The 23977-nt window shown below is 33.5% G+C and overlaps 1 protein-coding gene across 3 annotated transcripts in view; it reads left to right on the forward strand.

The window, feature by feature from the left end:
- The window catches only part of LOC116557101 (sodium channel protein type 2 subunit alpha), a 148378-nt gene that overhangs the window by 78703 nt on the left and 45698 nt on the right, over positions 1-23977 (forward strand). For all 3 annotated transcript variants that reach the window (XM_032286592.1, XM_032286594.1, XM_032286593.1), the window contains exons 12-16: positions 1102-1446; positions 4804-4936; positions 9283-9521; positions 20057-20230; positions 22181-22537. In XM_032286592.1, coding sequence (XP_032142483.1) covers positions 1102-1446; positions 4804-4936; positions 9283-9521; positions 20057-20230; positions 22181-22537 — 1248 coding nt within the window. The remainder of the gene's footprint in view (positions 1-1101; positions 1447-4803; positions 4937-9282; positions 9522-20056; positions 20231-22180; positions 22538-23977) is intronic.

Here is a 23977-nt window from a genome sequence, read left to right on the forward strand (position 1 = left end):
CAAGGATAATCAGAGTACTGATCTTTTAAAAGCTTTGGGTGGTTGTGATCAGATTCTTTTTTTTTTAATTGCATTTTAGGTTTTGGGGTACATGTGAAGAACATGCAAGATTGTTGCATAGGTACACACATGACAGTGTGATTTGCTGCCTTCCACCCCTTCACCTATATCTGGCATTTCTCCCCATGCTATCTCTCCCCAACTCCCCACCCCCTGCTGTCCCTCCCCTCTTTCCCTCTGACAGACCCCAGTGTGTGATGCTTCCTCCCTGTGTCCATGTGTTCTCATTGTTCAACACCCACCTATGAGTGAGAACATGTGGTGTTTGATTTTCTGTTCTTGTGTCAGTTTGCTGAGAATGATGGTTTCCAGGTTCATCCATGCCCCTACAAAGGACATGAACTCATCGTTTTTTACGGCTGCATATTAAGTTTTTGTAAATATTGCCCTCAGATTTCTTGAGACAGATGAAAGGGTGAAAATTGGGGAATAAATCATACTGTTATTTCAGCTTGATTTAATTTATTCATGAAGACCATCATAAAATATGCAAAGGGAAGTGGAGAAGCTGCCCCTTGTACTATAATTAAACGTCCCTACTAGCAAGATTAATTATATTTCCTCTATGGTAAGATTTGCATCAGGGTGTGGTCACTAGTGAATTCTTACTGGCTATATTTTTGACTTCAAAGGATCTAAAGTTAGGTTTGTGTTTAATTGTTTTCCATTGGATTGTTAACTGAAGTTAACTTCCAAAGAAGGGTCTATCAAAAGTATCAGTTGCAGATGCCACTAACGGAACAAAACAATATTATGGGGACACTTCTGACTATGTTGGGGTAGGGGTAGAGTAGAAGAAAAGAGAGAAGATGAAAAATGGAGGGAGGAGAAAAAGGAAAAGTGAAATAGAAAAGGTAATCCTTGTAGAAATTGCCAAAATGCCACCAGCAGTCATCACAGGCGCCCTTGGTTCCACATGTCCAATGACTTATCCCTGAGTAAGTCAACCACTATGACACAATGAATCGATTCGTGTTTTTCAGAATGTCAGCTCTTAATTCTGTTCATCTGGTTTTTGTTTTTTTCTCTTGTTGTTTATAGTCCTTACTGAGCATCCGTGGCTCCCTTTTCTCTCCAAGACGCAACAGTAGGGCGAGCCTTTTCAGCTTCAGAGGTCGAACAAAAGATATTGGCTCTGAGAATGACTTTGCTGATGATGAGCACAGCACCTTCGAGGACAATGACAGTCGAAGAGACTCTCTGTTTGTGCCGCACAGACATGGGGAACGACGCCATAGCAATGTCAGCCAGGCCAGCCGCGCCTCCAGGGTGCTCCCCATCCTGCCCATGAATGGGAAGATGCATAGTGCTGTGGACTGCAACGGTGTGGTCTCCCTGGTCGGGGGTCCTTCTACCCTCACATCTGCTGGGCAGCTCCTGCCAGAGGTGAGGCCAATTAAAACTGCAGCTCATGGGAAGAGAGTTGTGGCTGGTGCAAGCAGGGGTGTTTTTCCATTTTCACATCTAAGAATTTTGTTGAGTTTGTTGTCCCAAGACTGGGAGTTTGTTCAATCAAGCTATTAACTTATCTTGTCAAATTGTTCTATTTAGACTTTTCTACAAAGTAATTAAAATCTAGGTTGGCTTTCAGAGAATATAATTAGAAGTATTCTTTCATCATTATTGCTATAGTATGAAACTTGCCAAAAAGCAAAGCAACAATTTATCAAGCATAATGTTTGATTCATATAATTAAACTAAATCCAAGGAAATTAATGCTCACAAATTAAATAAATACTTATCTTAAGGATTTTGTGATTGTTGTTCATTTAAAAGGAGGTTTGAATACTTCCACTTGCAGTAGATACTATTACTAAATAGATTTAAATCCCATAGTGCAACATTGCCTCTCTTTGCAGGTCAGAGTGTTGTAACCTTTTTAGCAACCACTCTAATGATCTCAGCCATTGTAAATTTGTATAGTGAAGAAGCCACTCAAAAAGTACCTGGTACAGAATCATGGGTTGTCATTTTTAGAGCAGATTTCAATTTTTATATTACTGTCATAAATTCTTATTGTAAACAAAGTGGTCCAAAATCAATCATATGGAAAAGAGTTTCAACTACATACTAGAAACTTGTAAAACTATATTGTTGAAATTACTTCATAAACCATAAGATGCTTTTAATGTTGGTATTAAATAAAACTTCATTAGCTAGAAAAAAATATTTTGGCAATGTCACTTGATTGTATTTTCTAGCAAATTAAAATGTCTTCTTGTGTTTTTTTTTTTACATAGCTCCGTTTATTATCATTGGACAAGCTCTTTGAGCCACATCAAAATGATATGGAGTTAGTTTTCAGTCACCTAATGGAAGAGCTTCTTATCTTGAATTATAAAATAGACATTATCTTCTTCACATTTTTTGCATGGCCTCTCCCCACCTCTTTCTACTAGAGAAGTGTCCAGGTATCCTGTAGTCAGGTTGAATCATGAGAAAAGTAGAACTTCTTAGTGGAGAAACCAGAAGAATAAAGAGAGAAAATAGCAACTCTTCTTAAAAAATGATCATAGCTAACCATGTACTGGACACTGTCCAGAACATTTTACATGTGTTAATTCATTTAACCCTCACAACAACCCTTTTTGATAGTTACCAATATTATCCCAATTTTACAGAGGAGGAAACTGAGGCCTGTGCATGGTGGAGCTAAGATTTGACCCCAGGTATGCTAGTTACTGAACCTACATTCTATCAATGCTGAAATATTACCTCCCATTGAGTTATTTTTAATTGCTTCAAATTGAAAAGAAGAGATGGTTAAGGAAACAAACACTTAAACACTTTCATTTTAACCAATTTTTCTCAAAATATGCTTCACCTTCATACTACTTATATCAGAATCTCATGAGATTCTTCTTAATATTAGAGATTCCTATGCCTACCCAGACCAAAACACTAATGAGAACAAGGTCTGGGATCTTTCTCTTTAACAAGCATCCCACATAATTATTATATATAATAAAGTATGTTTATCACTGATCTTGATAAATATTAACTGAGTAAACAAAAACAAATCTATAATTACCATGCATAAATACAGAGAGAATGTCAGTCTGTCAGAAATTATTAGCATTTATCAATAATTATCATAAATCTCCCTATCATAGAGGATGGGACAAATCTCTGAAGGCAAAGTTGGACCCACTTGAAGCAGATCTTCGTGTGATCCCTTTATTTCCTATTTCCTCAACTTCAATCTTACAATTTTAGGTGCTTTGAGGCAGGGCACTGTACTACTGCAAAGTTGAGCTCAAGGTGTAGACAAATGAAGTAGGCTTTTGGAGGATGCAGAGAGGAAATGACAACAGAAAATAAATAGCTATGGGCAAATGACATCCTCAAAAGCACCTAAGTCCCTGTACTTCACACATAAATTCAATCGAGGCAATTTAACTTAAGAATTTTCTTAGTAATGGTGTTAGAAGTTTTGGAATCTATTTGAAAATTAGACAAATCTAGGGTTGTACATGTGCTTCTGTATGGAACAGAAGGGACCAGATAATCCTCAGGTGACCCTATTTTTTTTTCTTCTTAAACCTTTGCATCTTTCTGATAAACTGAAATATTTTAAATTCTGAGAGGCACCATTTTGATTAAAATAGTTTTATTTTTAGAGATAGGTTATTTCTTTTCTCATTAATCTTACTTCTTTTTATCTTAAAATTAATTTTAGAATGACATGTATGAATGTTTATTACCATTAGTGACAATTATATCCATTGAGCGGAAATTTTGGTTTTGAATATGTATGCATTAGAATAATTCAGGTTACAAAAGATCAAATACTGCTAATTGTTCACATCATAATAGACTATGACCAAAATAAATAATATTTTGATCATATTATTATATTTAGATCATATTGTTCTTTTAGAAATAAAGTCCTCAAACAAATAAAAGTTTTAAATTTATTATTGACGCTCAGACCTGCATTTCAAATTCTTTAGCTTTACCCTTTTTTTCCTGAGATGATTAACATCATTGTTTGATCTCCTGAAGTAGAAATAAATTTTTGCCCATGTTGAAATCCTGATGAGTTTATTTTGGAAGAGGAGATTATCAGATCATTGTACCAATACTAAAAATCATAGTCCCTCACATTGGTATTGTCTCCTTACATTAGAGTTTCAATGCCAAAGGTGGATTGTTTTGTGGATAAAGTTGTTTTTTAAATATAAGACAAAGTTACAGATTAATTCTAAAATATAGTGTTATGATTAGGGATGTTGGGAAATGTTACCTGTCTCTAATAAATGAGAAAGCATTTTACAACTGGAATTCACATTTTAGGGGAACTATTACTGATGCATATGAAGAAAACTTTCCAACATTTTTGTTTGTATATTAAACTACATGAATATGTGTCTATAAAGATCTAAAAACTCAACTTGAGTGAAAATTAGGAAACAATATGTTTCTGTCTGAAGTCCTAAGTAGGATTGGCTGAAATGCTAACAGACTATCTATCCAGTAGTAGGCCTGGTCTCTCCAGTCCAAAGCCCTGGGATGGAGGAATAGGAAAGCTGATCTTGGCAAACCCAAGGCTTCCCAAAAGCTGAGAATCTGATGGAATTTCAAACATTCCCTGAGAATTATAATTCCAACAATATCTTAGTGAGCTTTTTACATCTGAGAAAGCATGGTGTACTTTTAGTTAAGTAACACCGGATATAGGAATGCTTTGGGTTTTGCTGCCTTCAAAAATAGTGATTATTTCATCTGAAATTCTATTTTTAGGGCACAACTACAGAAACAGAAATAAGAAAGAGACGGTCCAGTTCTTATCATGTTTCCATGGATTTGTTGGAAGATCCTACATCAAGACAAAGAGCAATGAGTATAGCCAGTATTTTGACCAACACCATGGAAGGTATGTCAAAAGTCTTGCATCATAGTTACTTGGTGCTTTGGTAAGAATGAAAAAACACTTCATAAATCCCAATAAAATACTTTCTGACTTTGATACTGTATCATCATTATACATTTTACTAAGTAAAAGTAAAATCTGTGCACAACACATGGATTCTAATATGTTCCATAGAATTTTTTTATATTTATTCTCCAGAAAGCTGCTGTAAATTTAAGGTATATTTTGAACACCACTTTCATACATTAAATTCTAAACATTGAAACTTGTTGTGTGCATGACGTTGAAAAGAATGTAAAGATAAATGCTTATCCTTATGACGACGCTAACCTGTTTGGATTGTATTAACTGCTTGAGACACAAGTTATACAATTCTATGACTTAACCAGAAATATAAATTAAAAATGTGAATTAAGGTTTAATATTAATCTTCTTGAAGCAAAGTGTTTAAAATTTTATAGTTCTACTTTTGCCTTTCTCTGACCAGCTTCTTACAGTTTACCAGCTTTCTCTTTAGTTGAAGATTTTATGTAAATAGTTAACATAATGTTTAGAAGTCTGGATCTCAGAATGCCAAAATAAAGACTTTGGGGACAGCTTAATCTGTGATCAATTTCCGGCTCTGCCATGTGTTAAGTGTGCTAATTTATGACTCTGAATTTCAGTCTCCTCATCAATAAAATGTGGATGATAATGTTTAGGCATAAAGTTGTTGAATGGATTAAATAAGCCTTCTTAGATAAAACACTGATGTACTTGGCATGCCGAAGATAGTTAATAAATATAATAATTATTCGTTGTTTCGTTGTTATTTTTGTTAATTCACATGTTTTTGCCTTTCCATACTGTAAGAGAATTCAAACAACTATGAACTTCAACTACTTGGAAAATATTTTCATGTAAAATGTATTCTATCCCCCTTCCTTGCCCTTTTATTTCTTTCTCTTCCTATGTCTTTACAAAACCTTCTTCCTTGCACCCCTCCCCAGGTATGTGTGTGAGTGTGTGTGTGTGTGTGTGTGTTGAAGTGTGAGAGAAGAAGAGAAAAGGAGAATGAAAGCGAAAGAAAGCAAGCATACACATGCTTTTCTTGTTGCTAGAGTTTCTCTTGAGATTGGATAGATTCCCAGAATAATTCTTTTCCAGTCTTTATGCAAAGATCTCATAATACTATTAATACTAATACCAAAAGCCTGAAAGTCACAGCCAAAAATAAACTCACAGTGTAGATGACCGTGTATATCACAGACAAGTCAGTATTACAAGACCCAATTTTCATAATATCCTAATGCAGTATCAGAAACCTTTTCACTGATTTCAATGGAATATTAAACTCTAGTACGTTCTTCCCCAACCTCGCCTGCGTTAGCTTGCACTCCCTCTTCCCCCCAGCTGCCAGTAGCTTGCTCCTCCCTGTCCCTCCAGGTAAATCTTTTGAAGATTGTCTGGCCTTCTGCTCCTTGCCATAGCAAAACCACTGAGAGGAAGCTGCCAGTGGTTCTGCTACCGATGTCAGCAGCATGTCTGCTCCCTAAAGCAGGAAGTAGAGAAGGAGACAGGGTAAGTCTAAATCAACAGTCATGCTTTGCACTTCTGATAGCATTAAGTTTGAGCTAAATAAGACATTACTTACAAAACATCAAATATCCACAAGATTGGACTTGACCATTAATTAAGATTTGGAGTTCAAAATAAACGCACCCACACCTCTCTCCATGGAACTACGTGACACAGAGTTGCTTAGGATGGAAAGGATGTCCTAGAAATAAGCGCAACCTAGGAAGCTGAAGACTGAGAGTGTTTTCGTTTTATTATCTGCAGAGCTTTTGACTTTGTACACTTGTGAGGAATGATGGCCAAGTTTGTACTCTGTTTTTATCAATTATCTAGAATGAAAACTGACTTTTCTTTATTCAATTGTATGTAGACACGTTGAGTGTGACGTTGGTAAAGGCTGATTGTTAGCAATATCACATACATGCATACTCAAGCTGACTTAAGCTAGTCTTCCCAACCCCCTTTTTTTTTGGTTTCTGAGAATGGGGCAAAGTTTTCTTGGTTGACATAATCTCTTTATTTGGAGAACCCTTCTTCTAAGTCTGATCATTGTTTAGTTCACCGTCCCTTCTATGAACCAGGCTTGTTGATCCGGTTGGCAATTTTTGTTTTCCTTCTTTTTAACTACAGCCAAGTCTCCATTGTTCAGGGTTATGGATGGCCTCATGCTTCATGAAGCTGTAGTGGATTAGCAAAAATGAATCATTTGCTTTTCAAATTTTTAAAAATGCAAAACCACATAGAAATGTTTTCTGGTCACACCTTTGTGAAGGATGGTGGGAGGGTGAGTTAGAAGCACCTAAAGAATCAAGGTGAGCCAGCAGAAGACACAGACTTATTATAAGTGATTCTCAGTGTGGATGACCCACACAGGAATAATGGAGATGTGGCTGCAGTTCTCTCCTGAATGCTTCACTTTTTTTTAAAGTGTGAGATTCCCTTTCTTTTTTTTTGGAATGAATAATTGAATTATTTTATTTTAGAACGTAGACAACTTCGTTCCGGTTATTCCTACTGTCAAGATGAGCCACACTTGCTGGATTTCATTTTTTGAACTTTTCTCCAGTTTATTTTTTTTCTATGCAATTCCTGTTTGCTTCTCTTTGTTTGCTAAATGACAGCTGGCATGGAAAGAAAAAGTCTTATTATGACAGTGTGCAGACAAAATTAAATTTTGTAGTTTCTCTTTTGTTATTTACTGTAAATAATAATATCCTCTTTTTACCTTTAATGTAAATATAAGGTTATTTGGGAGTTTAGAAGTATTTACAAAATAGCTAGTGCCTATTAACTATACTTTTTTTCTGAATTATAAATCAAGGATTATTTATTGTTTACAACATTACATATTAAGAGAAATGAAAGCAAATTTTGCACTAGAAGAATTTCAATATCCAAAGACACAATTGAAAAATCTATCTTTAAGGGAAATATTAAAAACAATAAGCAATAAATTAATTTACTTAGGAAAATAGTATTACAGAATTAATTCATGGCAAATGTAGAAGAAAAATTATTGTCTGTGGTTGTGACTGTCCTTTCATGTGCTGGTTCCACGCTTACAAGGTTTAGTATATAGTAAACTGTGCCAGATGTGGACAGGTGTTCCAGTTGCCACGGAAATATTAAAGTGACTGAGTAGAGTCAACTATACCATGGATTTAATAAGAAGAAACCTTGCCTCTATTTCAGTGCTAAGAGGTGATGGCCACATTTTTTGGCAGAACAGGTAACAGGATGTACCGCAATGATATTGACAGAAGACAACAAATGCCACATATTTTTCTTGCTCATTAGTTGACGAAGAGATTATCTTGACAAAGGAAGATGGCAGACAATTTTTCGCTTCCTAATTCTCCAAATTTCTTTGCTGATATTTACCAAATTTCAGTATTTTGAGTATCACCTTAAAGATCTGTGCATTTCTGTCTTCTCTCCAATATTTGGTTGAAATTCTTCTTGACATTGTACATTTTCCTTGAATAAATGCATTTTAATATAAAATTTTATGTCCTTGGTTTGATATGAGAGTTATATATTTCAGTACATTAAAATAAACGTATACTATGAAAATGTATAAATTATATGTATGTTTCACCTAAAATCCTTTGTATTTTTCCAGTAATAAATGAGTCCCGCTTTGTGAAATGTTGATTTATGATAACAGTGAGGACTCCAGTTTCTTAGGCTGGGGTAATTTCTCTTCTTTTATGCTCTCTAGTTAAATGAGAAATGTAGAGAGATGGAACTTTGTTGAGTCTAATATGCAAGTCTATAATCTAATAAAACTTAATTTTAGTCTTTTCAACTGAGATTGGCAATAATGACAAAATTATCTCATTAGAAGGTCACCAAAACATATCTAATCCAAGAAACTGACATTTAGTGTGACTGATTAAGGTTCTTAGGACATTTCCTGAGATGTCTCTGATAACATATATGCTTCTCACTCTATCTGGAACATGGATGAGATTTAAGTGTACTTAATGCAGGTTCTACTCATTAGTTTCTGGCAGCCATGAAGATAAGTATCAGACAGTCTAGTATTGCCAATAGAATCTTGGAAGCTGTGTTTAGCCAGGATACATTTGGAAAGCTTATTATTAGCCTTTCTAGACTGATCCTTTCTACAACAGCAAACCTATTGTGAATTTTTCCCTGTTTCTCCAGCAGATTTACCCATAATATCTTTTAACAACTTTAGATATTTAAAATAGCTTTTAATTTAAACCAAAGACTATTTAGTAGAAAGTAAGCAGTTTTCATGAGAATTCTAACTTTTTTTCTTCCAGAACTTGAAGAATCCAGACAGAAATGTCCACCATGCTGGTATAAATTTGCTAATATGTGTTTGATTTGGGATTGTTGTAAACCATGGTTAAAGGTGAAACACCTTGTCAATCTGGTTGTGATGGATCCATTTGTTGACCTTGCCATCACCATCTGCATTGTCTTAAATACACTCTTCATGGCTATGGAGCACTATCCCATGACGGAGCAGTTCAGCAGTGTGCTGTCTGTTGGGAACCTGGTAAGCCACACTGAGTTTCTCTTCCTATTAAAATAATTTATAAGTGCTTTAGTGAATTTTACATATTGCTCTCAAATTAAATATCAACTAATTGGCCATGTATACTTTGACATCAAATGTTTAGCATCCTTTTTAAGTAACAAAAATTTGTTGCTACCATAGTGCAAAAGAGTCAAAGAATTTATATACAATTTGATTTAGAATTGAATTTAAATTGCTTATTTATCAGAAGATGATTCTGAGTTGTCCTCCAAGGACACTGATCTATAACAAATTCTAAGATATTTGGGATAGGTTTTAGGTAATAGTGCTCTAAGATATTTAGAATAGGTTTTTAGGACATGTCTGCATTTACCAAACAAATTATAAAATACACCCGTTAGATAATTTTGAAATATCATTTGTAAATATGTCAAGATGAATTATGCAGGGAAGAAACATTATATGGGGGATTACTATTTTTTGTTTTTGTTTCTTCTACAGTCTTAGCAATATTAAATTTAGAAATTATTTATATAATTAAAAAATATATATATTAGCATTCACTGGATACATATTGATATTACAATATAGTATACAGATATTATAGTGGTCTTATACAGAAAGACAAAATTAATAAAATCATGCAAAAAGTATATTTATACAAGTATAAAACGCTTATTAAGTTCCCAATTTGATAAATGAACAAATAAACAGGTTATATAGAGATTATAAATAATATGGTCTGAAGTATAACATACAATATTTTTAGGCTCTGAAGTAACCACTGTATTTTTGAATGATATTTTAGATAGGTTTTAACTGAATTAAATGATAAAGCTGGCATATGTTGGCTACTTATTTTGTATCAGATGTTGGACTAAATGTTTCACATTAAATCTCTCTCTCTAGATTCCCACAAAATCAGTCTTAAGATGTTTACTATAAATTGTCTGTATTTTGTAGTTGGGAAACTGTATCCATAAGAAATTAACAGAGAAATAAAAGGCCTGAATGCTGTATCAGACTCTGAAAACTATTTCAGAGAGCACTGTGAGCTATAGGCAAAGATCACAGAAGCTTATAGCAGGAAAGGACAATAATATTACCTAGTCCAAATTTAGACCTATGTAAGAATCTCTTCAATATTATCTCTTAAAAAAAAAAGTAAAAAAGGGAAGGTGGTAATTGAAAAAAGAAAGAATTTGAAGGTAAATATAAGAATGAGCTTAAACAAAAATAAAGGGACTGCATTATCCCAAGTTACTCAAGCCCATTTGGAACTAGCTCTATCTAGGTTCCAACCTGGCTAGATTCAGGTTTTCAACCAGCATCATTGGGAATGAGCTTCTTGTCTCTCTTCTTCCCAATATGCGACCTTCCTCTTCAGCTGGGTATTTTCCTATTATTGCCAAGGTTCTATCAACTTTTGGTTTACTAATGTAGCTCCATGTACAGTAAGATTGTGCTTCCTAACAAGTAGCTTTCATTAAGGCCCATGAACTGAATATCATTGACCTGGTTGGAGTTAAATGACCATTTCTAAACCAGTCAGTTACCCTAGCTCTGGGGTTTTAATGACATATTTGCTTAAATCATAATCATATATTATCACTGGAGGTAGCATAATGAGTGGAATTATGAAGACAAAAATTAGGATACCATTACCAGAAGGAGGATGAATACTAGAAAGAAATAAACAATAGATAGATGATAATTCAAGCTGGGGCTTGTCTTATGTGTAAAGGAATGTAAGATTTGTATCTGAGGTGAATTATGGAATAGTAGAAAATCCTCAGGGAGGACACACATTCTTCTCAAATGCTGATGGGAAATTCCCCAGAATACGTTATATGTTAGGTCATAAAACAAACCTCAATTAAATTTAAAAAATTAAAACAAAACAGCATTTTTCTGATAAAGAAGAAAATGAAATTAGAAATTAGTAACAAGTCAATGTGGAAAATCACAAATATATGGAAATTAAACAACTTACTCTTAAAACCGATGAGTTAAGAAGATATCATCAGAGAAATTAGAAAATACTCTAGGATGACTGAAAATAAAAACAAATCAAACTGAAATTAATGAGGGAAGCTAAAACAATATTTAGAGACAAATTTATATTTTAAATACCTGTGGTAAATCAGAAGATTTATCAAATTGATAATTTAAGATCCTCCTTAAGAAACTAGAAAAAGAAGAGCAAATTAAACCTGAAATTAGCAGAAGAAGACAAATAATAAAGAACAGAAAAACAATAGAGAAAAATCAATAATCCCAAAAGCTATTTCTTTGAAAAAAATCAACAGAAGTGACAAATCTTTAGCTAGGCTAACCAAGGGAAAAAAAAAAAAAAAAAGAAAGAATACAAAAAGTATTAAAATTAAAAATAAAAAAGAGGAAATCACCATGGATCTTTTAGAAATAAAAAAAGGAGGATAAGAAATATAATAAAACCAGAAAACTGGATAACCTAGGTGAAACTGAAAAATTACTAGGAAGTAACAAACTACTAAAACTGACTCAAGAAGTCATAAAATATCTGAATACACCTATAATAAGTAAAAATTGAATTCACAATTTAAAAAAAAATAAACTTCCCACCAAAAAAGCCTGAATCCAGACAGTTTCACTGGTAAATTTTGATAAATATTCAATGGAATGTTAATATCCATCCTTAACAAACTGTTTCAACAAATAGAAGACAAGGGAATACTTCCCAACCCACTTTATGAAGCTAGAACTACCCCAATATTAATGCCAGATAAAAATATTACAAGAAAAGAACACGGACACAAATATAGACCAGCCATATCCCATATGAACATAGGCACAATAATCCTCAACAAAATACTAGAAACCAAATCACACAGCATATTTAGATTTTTGGAATATATACTCTGAACAAGTGAAATTTATCCCAGTGATGCAAGGTTGAAACAACATTAAAAAATTAGTTAACGTAATATATCATATTAATTTTAAAAATGAGACAATCATCTCAATAGATGCAGAAATCACATTGGAAAAAGCCAAAGTGTTTCAAAATAAAAACACTCAGCAAACTTGAAATAGAAAAGAACTTCAGCCTGATAAACACCATCTCAAAAGATCTCACATTATTCTTAATAGTTACTTTAGATGCTTTTACCTTCAGGTCAAGAAGGTAACTTGTTTTCAATATTGTAACTTGCTACTTGTTTTCAATATTGTACTGAAAGTTCTAGCCAGGGAATTAAGAGAAGAAAAGGAATTAATGGCATCTATATTGCAGCACAAGAAGTAAATTCTGTTAACAAATACATAATCTTGTATTTAGAAAATCGTATAAAATACACACACACACACACACACACACACACACACACGCTGTTAGAACAAATAAATAAGATTGAAGAATACAAGATCGATAAACAACAAAACTCCATTATGTTTCTAGACACTAGTAATGAACAATCAGAAAATAAAATTAGGCAAATTCTATTAACAACATCAAAAATAATAAATTACTTAGGAATAAATTTAACCAAATAAGTGTGAGACTTGTACACTGAAAGCTATAAAATATTGCTGAAAGAAATTAAAGAGGTACTAAATAAATGAAACCACATTTTATATTCATGGATTAGAAGAAAATATTGTTAACATGGCAATACTCACCAAATTAATCTACAAGTGTAGTGCAATCCATGTCAAAAATATCCATATCAAAAATCCCAACTACCTATTTTGCAGAAAGTGGCAAATTGACTATAAATTTTATATGAAAATGCAAGAGACCATATGGCAACACAATCTTAATTATAAGAAAACAAAGTTGGAGAACTGAAACTTCCAAATATTAAAACTTACTATAAAGCAAAAGTGCTCAAAATAGTTTGGTACTGGCATAAGGATAGCTATATACATCAATGGATTCTAATTGAAATTCCAGCAGTAAATCTTTACATTTATGTTAGCTTTACATTGTTGTACCGTCAACAAGACTACCAGACAATTTTATTAAGGAAAGACGTCCTTTCAACAAATGGTGCTTGGACACTGAATATCCACATATGAAAGAATGGAATTGAAACCTTACTTAATAATATATATAAAAATTAAGATAGATCGTAGGCCTAAATGGAGGAGCTAAAACTATGAACTGTTAGAAGAAAATTTAGAAGTAAATCTTCATGATCTATGATTAAGCAATGATTTCTTAGATATGACACCAAAAACACACCCAAGGGAAAAAAAAAGATTCATTGGGCTTCATCAAAATTAGAAATTTTGTACTGTAAACAATATCATCAAATAAAAAGGCAACTTATAGAATGGAAGAAGATATTTGCAACTCAGATATCTGATCATGATTTGTATCTAATATGTAGAAAGGATTACTATAACTCAACAACAACAAAAAAATAGATAACTCACTTTAAAAATGATAAAAATATTTGAATAGACATATTGACAAAGAAGATATACAAAAGCCCAATAAACACATAAAAGATGGTCGGCATCACTGCTTTTTGGGGAAGGGCAAATCAAAACTAAAATGAGATACCACTTCAAACCCACTAAAATGGCTATAATCAGAAAAAAAGCCAATATCATTTTTTGGCAAGGATGTGGGAAATTGGAATGCTTATACTTTACTGTTGAGAATATAAAATGATGCAGACACTTTGGATAATAATTCAGCTGTTCCTCAAAATGTTTAGGGTAGAATTAGTATATGACCTAGCAATTTTAGTAATTTTTAAAGATATATATCTAAAAGAATTAAAAACATTTCCACATGAATGCTTATAGAATATTACTTATAATACTAAAATTTAAAAACATTCCAAATGTCTATCAACTGATGAATGGATAAACAAAATATCCATGCCATAAAATGTTATTCACCCATAAAAAGGGATGAAGTATTAACTACAATCTATAACATGAATAAACATTGAAAACATAGTAAGTGAACCAAGCCAGTCACAAAAGGTTACATATCATATTGCTCCATTTATATGAAATGTTCAAAATAGGCAAATCCATAGAGAAAGAAAGTAGATGAGGGGTTGCCAGGCAGCAGGGATCAGAGTAAGTGGGAGCAACAACTAACTAAGGGGTATGCATGTTCTTTTTAAGGAGATGAAAATGTTCTAAATTCAATAATAGTGATGATTGTAAAACTCTGTGAATATATTACAAGTCACTGAATTATATACTAATATTTCATAGTATGCACATATTTTTTAATCCAATCACCTACTGATGGATGCTCAAGTTGATTCCAGATACTTCACCCCCATGTTGTAGTAAATGTTCTTATATATATCATCTTTCATAATGCTGTATTAACTTCTAGAGGATAGATTTCCAGGATTGAAGTATTCCCAATATTAAACATATCCATGTCACGTGAAAAACTATATGATATGCGAAGAAATAGGAAAATGTGACTCATAGTTAATAGATTAAAGCAGTACAAAGAAACAGATCTGGACATGAATGGTTAGAATAAACAAAAAAGGACTTTGGAGGAGCTATTGTAAATATGTTGAGCAATTTAAAGGAAAAAAGGTGGTCATAAGGAAAAACATATGGAGAGCATGAGCAGAAAAAACCAAAAACTATAAAAAGGAATAATATAGAAATTTTATAGTTGAAAAATTCACATTCTAATATGAAAAATTAACTGGATATATTTAAAAGAAAATTGCAGATGTCAGAAGAATTGGTTGTTAACTCAAAGCACAGTAATAGAAATTATCCAATTTGAGCACTGGAGAATTGAAAGAAAAAATGAACTGAGTCTAATTATACTATGGGATAATATCAAGTAGTCTAAATATTTATATAATGGGAGAATCAGAAGGAGAAAACAGAGAGAATGGAACAGAACAAATATTTGAAGAGACAATGGCCAAAAATGTTTCTCAAAGTTGGTGAAAAATGTTAACCTACAGACCTTAATATTAACTTATAAAATGTTAGTGACCATGTTAAATTAACTTTCAACAAGACTACCAGACAATTTTATTAAGGAAAGAAGTCTGTTAAACAAATGGTGCTTGGCACTGTACTTAGGCACATCTTAGTCATGCTGCTGAAAACAACAGTAACAAATATCTTTGGAAACAAGCAGAAGAAAAATACTTACTGTATACATGGAACAAACATCTTACCAGAAATAATTCAGGCCAGAAGAAAGTGGCCAAATAAAAGAAAGAAAGAAAAGTCTGCTATTCTACAGAAAGTGAAACTATCCAACAGAAATTAAAATGAAATAAAGAATTTTAAGACAAACAAAAACCAAAAAAAGCTATTACCACCAGAACTATACTACAAGAAATGCTAAGGGCCGGGTGTAGTGGCTCACGCCTGTAATTTCAGCACTTTAGGAGGCCAAGGCAGGTGAATCACGAGGTCAGAAGTTCGAGACCAGCCTGACCAACAGGGTGAAACGTCGTCTCTAATAAAAATACAAAAATTCGCTGGGTGTGGTGGCACATGCCTGTAATCCCAGCTACTCAGGAGACTGAAGCAGGAGAATCACTTGAACCTGGGAGGCAGAGGTTGCAGTGGGCCAAGATCGTGCCATTGCACTCCAGCCTGGGCAACTCTATCTCAAAAAACAAACAAACAAACAAACAAAAAAACAACCAAAAAAAAATTCAACCCCAAAAAAAAAAAAAAAAAAAAAAAGAAAAGAAAAGAAATAAATGCTAATGGAAGTTCTTTAGGCCAAATGGAAAAAACATCAGGTTGAAATTTGGTTCTGGGAATGATGGTCACTAGATATGAATAAATGTGGCTAAATATGAAAGATTGTCTTTTTTTCCTTAAATTTTTTCACATTTATTTTAGGTTCTGGGGTATATATACAGGTTTGTTATATAGATAAATTTTGTATTACAGGGATTTGATATACAGATTATTTCATCACCCAGGAAATAAGCACAGTGCCCAGCAGGTAGTTCTTCGATCCTCGTCCTCCTCTCACCCTCCACCCTCAAGTATCTGCTGTTCCCTTGTTTGTGTTCCTATAAACTCAATGTGTAGTTCCCACTTATAAGTGAGAACATGCAGTATTCTGTTTTCTGTTCCTGTGGTAATTTTTTTATAAGGACACCTGATTGTTTAAGGTGGAGATTTATAACATATGTAAGTGTAGAATATATGAAAAGATTAGACTATTTTACATAAAGTGGTACAATATCAATTCTACATAGAAAATTACAGGAAAATATCCATCATGAACACAAAAGCAAAAAGCCATTAGCAAAATATTATCAATAAAATCCCAGTAATAGAGAAAAAAGTAATAAATACTTAACTTCTTAAACATGTGGGGATTATCTCAGAAAAGCAAGATTCATTTAACAATTGAAAAGAGATCCATTAATTGACCATATTACCTCTAAAAGAGTAAAGGAAAGCATGGCCAGGCATGGTGGTTCACGCCTGTTATCACAGCACTTTAGGAGGCTGAGGCAGGTGAATCTTGAGGTCAGGAGTTCAAGACCAGGCCGGCCAACATGGTGAAACCCTGTCTTTACTAAAAATACAAAAAATTAACTGGGCATGGTGGTGTACCTGTAATCTCAGCTACTCAGGAGGTTGAGGCAGTAGAATCACTTTAATCTGGTAGGCGGAGATTGCAGTGAGCCGAGATCGTGCCACTGCGCACTCCAGCCTGGGTGACAGAGTGAGACTCCATCAAGGAAAAAAAAAAAAAGAATAAAGTAAAGCCTCAATAGATGCAGAAAAGTATCTGCCAAAACTTAACAGCCATTTGTGAGAAAAACTCTCAGGAAACTAGGAATAGAAAGTAACTTTCTCAAGTTGTTAAGGACATTTAAGAAAACCCTAATAGTTTACTTATCAGTGAAATATTGAAGTAGTAAATTCTTACCCCTTAGAAAAATTGAGTGCTTGCACCTTAAAATAGACAATTATGTCTGTTTTTATCATTTTTATTCAACCTTGTACTGGAAGTTCTATCAACTGAAGTAAAGGAAAAAAATCCACAAATAAAATGCATAAATATTGAAATGTGATAGAAATGTCTTTATTTCATCAACATGATCATATTATAGACAACAGTTATCAGAACTAAACAATGATTTTAATATTTTATTTACCATTATATCAAAAAATACAGACAAGTTGGTAATAAATTTAACAAATCATTTCAAGACACTTAACACCAAAAACCTCAAAACATGGCTGAGAATAATTACAGAAGATTTAAACAAATGGAAATATACATGCCATGTTCATGCAATGGATGATTCAATATTATTAAGAAATTAATTCTACCCAAGTGTATCTATCAAATCAACCTAATCCCCATAAAATGTCACAGCTTTTCTTCGTAGCAATTGATGAACTGACTTTCTATGCAAATACACAGTGCTTAAAATTGCCAAAACAATACTGATAAAAGAATAATGAAAACATTAACATACCTGACTTTAAGGCTTATTGTAAAACTGTACTAATCAATAATCTGCAGTATTGACATAAACAAAGATATCAGTGGAACATAATGCTGAATTCATAAATAGATCCAAACTATATGTCAATGGATTTTTTTTAACAAAGACACGACAGAAATGAAATAGAAGAAAGAAAGTTTTTTCAACAAAATATCAGGAACACTTAAATAGATACATGGAAAATAAATGAACCTCCCCTTCAATCTCATGCCACATGCCAGAGTCAATGTGGATTGTAGACTAAGCATAAAAGCTAAAACGAAAAAACGTCTGAAATAAAACCTAGGAGGACATGTTTGAGACCTTGGGGTAGGCAAAAGTTTCTTGGAAAAAGAGACAAAAAGTGCTATCATCTATTATTTAAATGTTAATGAAACAGTCAAACAATGGAGCCCTACTCAACAAAAAAAGAGAAAAAGTACGCACATTGGTGAATTTCACCTGAAGTATTCAAGAGATATTTGGAAAAGTCACTGAGACTGTCAGGTTTCTGAGGTGGCAATGCAGTTAGAGAGAGATTGCATTTACTGAGTTGGCATATATCAGAAGAGAAGCAAGACTGTGCAGAAAAAGCAGTAAAGTGAATTTTGGACCTGTTGAATTTGAGATACCTGGGAGATAGTCTTTCAAAGGTAGGTATTGAATAGGCAAGTGGGTATGTAGTTCTAGAGCTTAGGAGGTATGCTTGAACAGAGAAATATATTTTTGAAATACAAAATTATTATAAAAATGTAACTTATTATAAGAGGAAAATTAAAGTAAGAGGGGCATAGACAGAAAGAGTTCTGAATAAATCCAGTATCAAATGATTTTTTGGAGGAAGAAAATCAAGTGAGTAGCATCCAGGGAGGTATGGATCACAGAAGCCAAGGTCAGAAAATATTTCAGTGAACAAAGAACAGAAAACAATGCCCAAAACTTCTAAAAGGGCAAGCAAGCAAGATAATTGTTAAAAAATTTCAGTTGGATTCATTGATGATGTTGGTTTTGTTGGTGAAGTTGGTTAAAGTCTTTTGGTGGTTGTGGAGTAAGTTGAAGAAGTGGAACTAGATAGTGTAGACAAGTATGCGGTCTCTGAAAGAAATCTGGCCATAAGTAAAGATTCCATTTACTGAGTTAGCATATATCAGAAGAGGAGCTGGAAGGAAGTAGAGTGCAAGGAGAGTTTGATGACAGTGGTATTTTTAATGGAGAGAAGGACTTGTTATTTGATATTTTCTGTAAAAAACAAATAGTAGCCAGTAGTAGAAAGAGGTTGGTTAATTGAGAACAAATTATTGGCAAAGTCCAAAGGAGACACGTAACATAATCTGAGATATTAGCTCAAAACAGGGGCATTTCTTTCATTTTAACAAGAAGAGAAAGGCAAAGCACAGTTACGGATGTAGGTAGTCTGATAGAAACATAAAGTTCAGGTTTGCTGACTTTTATCACCTCTAAGAAGCTGAAGTACTCAGACTATACTTCTAAGATGGTAAGGCGGTAAGAAAAATGGCTGAGATTATGTGCAGAAGACAGAGTTTGACATAGTCGTAAGATAACAGAAATAGAGAATGAAAAATACGCTTCCCTTTGGCCAGCAAAAGGATATATTTTTTTAAAGAATTCTTACTATCTGTAGAGTTAGCCGTGAGCATGTTTATTACAGCTTACATGACATCTTTTAGCACCAGTCTCATCTGCAGGGCCTGGGGAGGGAACCAATTTATTTGGCTTGGTGATAGAAGCCCACACTGCTAGGTAATTATTTGGTAAGTTTTTGGAGGGCCAGAGAGATCAGAGGCAGAGCCAAACAGTTGATCACAATGAGCCAGTGGCACCTTTCGTATGAAAATAATATTAATTTTAATGTCTTAATCCATGTACTTTTTATCACTTGATAAACATTATATATAGTGAACAATTAAATATTGATTTGAATGCAAAGCATTTGAGGATACCAAGTTGTTGGACCTAAACCAATTTTTAAAAATCAGAATTTAATTTATATTTGTTGGGAATAAATTAAGTTGCTCAATAATTACATTTCAAGAGTATTTGCTTATAGAACAAACTACACTTCTCATTTAGGTCTTCACAGGGATCTTCACAGCAGAAATGTTTCTCAAGATAATTGCCATGGATCCATATTATTACTTTCAAGAAGGCTGGAACATTTTTGACGGTTTTATTGTGAGCCTTAGTTTAATGGAACTTGGTTTGGCAAATGTGGAAGGATTGTCAGTTCTCCGATCATTCCGGCTGGTAAATGAACTGGGAGTGTTCATAAAATTTACTTTGTAATTAATTAGTCTTCATTCTCATCTAGTAATAATGATAAGATTTCCCATCATTATAATAGCATTTGAATACACACTAAAACAAATTGGATTGCCCTACCACCAGACGGTAGTTTCTTCTTCATCATAGCTTTAATAGATAAAGTTCCCTTAAATAGACAAAGTTTACTTAAATGAATAGACTACAGTTCTCTTCTTAGTTACTGAATGGAAGGTTAACGGGAAGGGGGAAAAGGGAATCACAGATAAACTCGAATCGCAATTCAACAGCACCATGGTCAACTCTCAGTTACCTGAGGTTTGCATAGCTGTGCACAATGCTTCCTTGGGACCTAAGATGAGCTCCCCTTTCTGTCAGGGACTGAGGAATTATGGAATTGTTCATTGCTCACCTTGGCCCCATAGAAGAAATAGGACAACAGACAGTGTACAAGGGAGAAGGATATGGAAACAGAGCTCCCATACGACTGCTGCCATATCAGAATGTCACCAAATCCACTCTTTGAGCTAACCAAATTGTATTTTGTTAAAGTATATTTCTTTGATCTTATATAAAAACTATTAGATTTTAAAATTCAGAGACAAAATATCACTTGACACACTTCCAGTGAAAGTTTGATAAGTTTTATAATACTATTACTTTGAGTTGACTGTAACTTTTGTGATTTATTTTCAAATAGCAGTGGTTGTACATGGTTATTAAGAACAGAGTCCTATCGATGATTTACCTTAATAGTGATTAGGCTGGAGACTTTGTCAAGAAATCTGTTTACAATTTCCCTTGCTGCTTTCAATGTTCAAATTTGAATTGTGATCCTTAGAACTATAGTTTCCTTCCCTAGTCCTCAAAGATAGTTACGTATCTAATTTGAAACTAGAAGGATACAAAAAACAGGACAAAAATTTAAAATGATAAAACAAGTGATATGGGAAAGAGCTTAAAAATATTTAGTAAACCTTCATGATAACGTGATGCAGTTAAGGGAAATAGGAAGCATAGTATCATTAGAATTTTACTTAGTGTGTCAGGCTCTTTTGCATAAATTATTCTCTGGAATAAATTAAATACTTTGGTGCATGTATTTCCTCCTTTGGGTAGCTTTGATGCCATTAAATAATGCAGTACTCTCAGCCTGACATTTACTGAAGCATCAGAAATGAAATGCTGCTGCTGTTTAACCATAAATGGTACTTCAGCAATCTCTAAAGCTAATACGACCAATATGTTAAACACAATGAGAGAGACATTTACACACTACACTGAATTAAGTCTTTGAAGACATAAAGGGTAAAAAAAGTCTAGCTTTTTATTTAAGTTTAAATACCTTTTCTTTAAATATATGTTTAAAATATAGCCTAAGTTACAGCAAGCTGAAGATATATCTAGATTAAAACAATCTAAAGAAAAAGAAATTAGTTCATTTCTGTTTGTACTTTATGTAAGTTAAGTGTTGATATTATTTTCACTTGTGCACTTCAGCATGATATTTAAAATAGGCTAAAAACAATATCCGTTTTGGCCTTTTAAAATAATGAGAGTTTCTACTTCTCTGAAACTGGAGCTCTGCTGATTTACCACCATTAATCTTAAATATCTTAATTCTTTAAGGAGAAACAAAGGTGTATATTACATATACTTATGTAGAATTCTGGAAAATTTTGTGTTTCTTGTTAAAAAGCCAGTTTATAAACTGTGTAATTTAATTATTTTATTTACAGTATGGACCATTTCGGACTAAAAAATAAATCCTATATGGTAGCAAGTAACTGCTATATTTGCTAGTAATAATTTGAAAAATAAATAATGCATGACTCTATAATTGAGACAGTTTCCTGTAAATTTGCCATGTAAATAAAATTACATATTTTTTTTAGAAATGCAGAGCATTAATACTGTTCTTGCTTTTATTTCCAGCTCCGAGTTTTCAAGTTGGCAAAATCCTGGCCAACTCTGAATATGCTAATAAAGATCATTGGCAATTCTGTGGGGGCTCTGGGAAACCTCACCTTGGTGTTGGCCATCATCGTATTCATTTTTGCCGTGGTCGGCATGCAGCTCTTTGGTAAGAGCTACAAAGAATGTGTCTGCAAGATTTCCAATGATTGTGAACTCCCACGATGGCACATGCATGACTTCTTCCACTCCTTCCTGATTGTGTTCCGCGTGCTGTGTGGAGAGTGGATAGAGACCATGTGGGATTGTATGGAGGTCGCTGGCCAAACCATGTGCCTTACTGTCTTCATGATGGTCATGGTGATTGGAAATCTAGTGGTATGTAGCAAAAAACATTTTCCTCATTTTCATCAAAATATAATGTTATCATAAAAAAGTATGCTCAGCTGAAGAGTATTTTGCGTTTTTTTAAATCAAAGCCATTTCCTATTGTCCATTATTCATGATTGTAAGAGCCATGTACAGTTTAGACCATTGTAATACACAAAAACCCTAAATTACATTTTGAACCAAAGTTGTTCTTTCTGTCATCATCTTTCTTACAACATGGAGAGAAACAATTCTGTTATTTATCTTTCAGCTCTTGTACTAAAGCATGGCAGTGTTACTTAGAACACTCATTTATACTAGCAATAACACTTGAAAATGTTTCAAATTTGTTTTTCAAGAAATTGGAGTTTAAAAATTAGTAAAAATCTCAGTTTATTAAAGTCACCTGGGGTTTCTGGTGCCTAGAAAATGTAGTCTCAACAAGTAACATTGATCAAGAAACATTGTCATTTCTGCATAAGATTAACCCTGCTGAACACCATAGATATTTAGGATAGTTAGCTCTTCTTGTTGCATCGATCCCTTTACCATTATGTAATGTCCTTCTTTGTCTTTTTTGATCTTTGTTGGTTTAAAGTTTGTTTTACCAGAGACTAGGGATGTAATTTCTGCTTTTTTTTTTTTTGCTTTCCATTTGCTTGATAAATATTCTTCCACCCCTTGTCTTGAGCCTATGTGTGTCTTTGCACATGAGATGGGTCTCCTGAATACAGCACACCGATGAGTGTTGACTCTTTATTTAATTTGTCAGTCTGTGTCTTTTAACTGGGGCATTTAGCCTGTTCACAATTAAGGTTAATATTGTTAGGTGTGAATTTGATCCTGTCATTATGATGATTCTGTCATTATTTTGCCCATTAGTTAATGTAGTTTCTTTATACTGCCGATGGGAGTCTTTACAATTTGGTATGTTTTTGCAATGGCTGGCATTGGTTTTTCCTTTCCATATTTAGTGCTTACTTCAGGAGTTCTTGTAAGGCAGGTCTGCTGGTGACAAAATCTCTCAGGTTTTCCTTGTCTATAAAGGATTTTATTTCTCCTTCACTTATGAAACTTAGTTGGGCTGGATATGAAATCTTAGGTTGAAAATTCTTTTCTTTAAGAATGTTGAATATTGGACCCCACTCTCTTCTGTCTTGTAGAGTTTTTGCAAAGAGATCCACTCTTAATCTGATAGGCTTCCCTTTGTGGATAACCCAACCTTTCTCTCTGGCTTCCCTTAACGTTTTTTCCTTCATTTCAACCTTGGTGAATCTGATGATTATGTGTTTTGGGATTGCTTTTCTTAAGGAATATCTTTGTGGTGTTCTCTGTATTTCCTTAATTTGAATGTTGGCCTGTCTTACTAGGTAGGGAAGTTCTCCTGTATAATATCCTGAAGAGTGTTTTCCAACTTGGTTACATTCTCCCCATCACCTTCAGTTACAC

The sequence above is a fragment of the Sapajus apella genome, unplaced genomic scaffold, assembly GCF_009761245.1.
Source record: "Sapajus apella isolate SASKATOON/1434 unplaced genomic scaffold, GSC_monkey_1.0 scaffold18, whole genome shotgun sequence".
Taxonomy (NCBI): domain Eukaryota; kingdom Metazoa; phylum Chordata; class Mammalia; order Primates; family Cebidae; genus Sapajus; species Sapajus apella.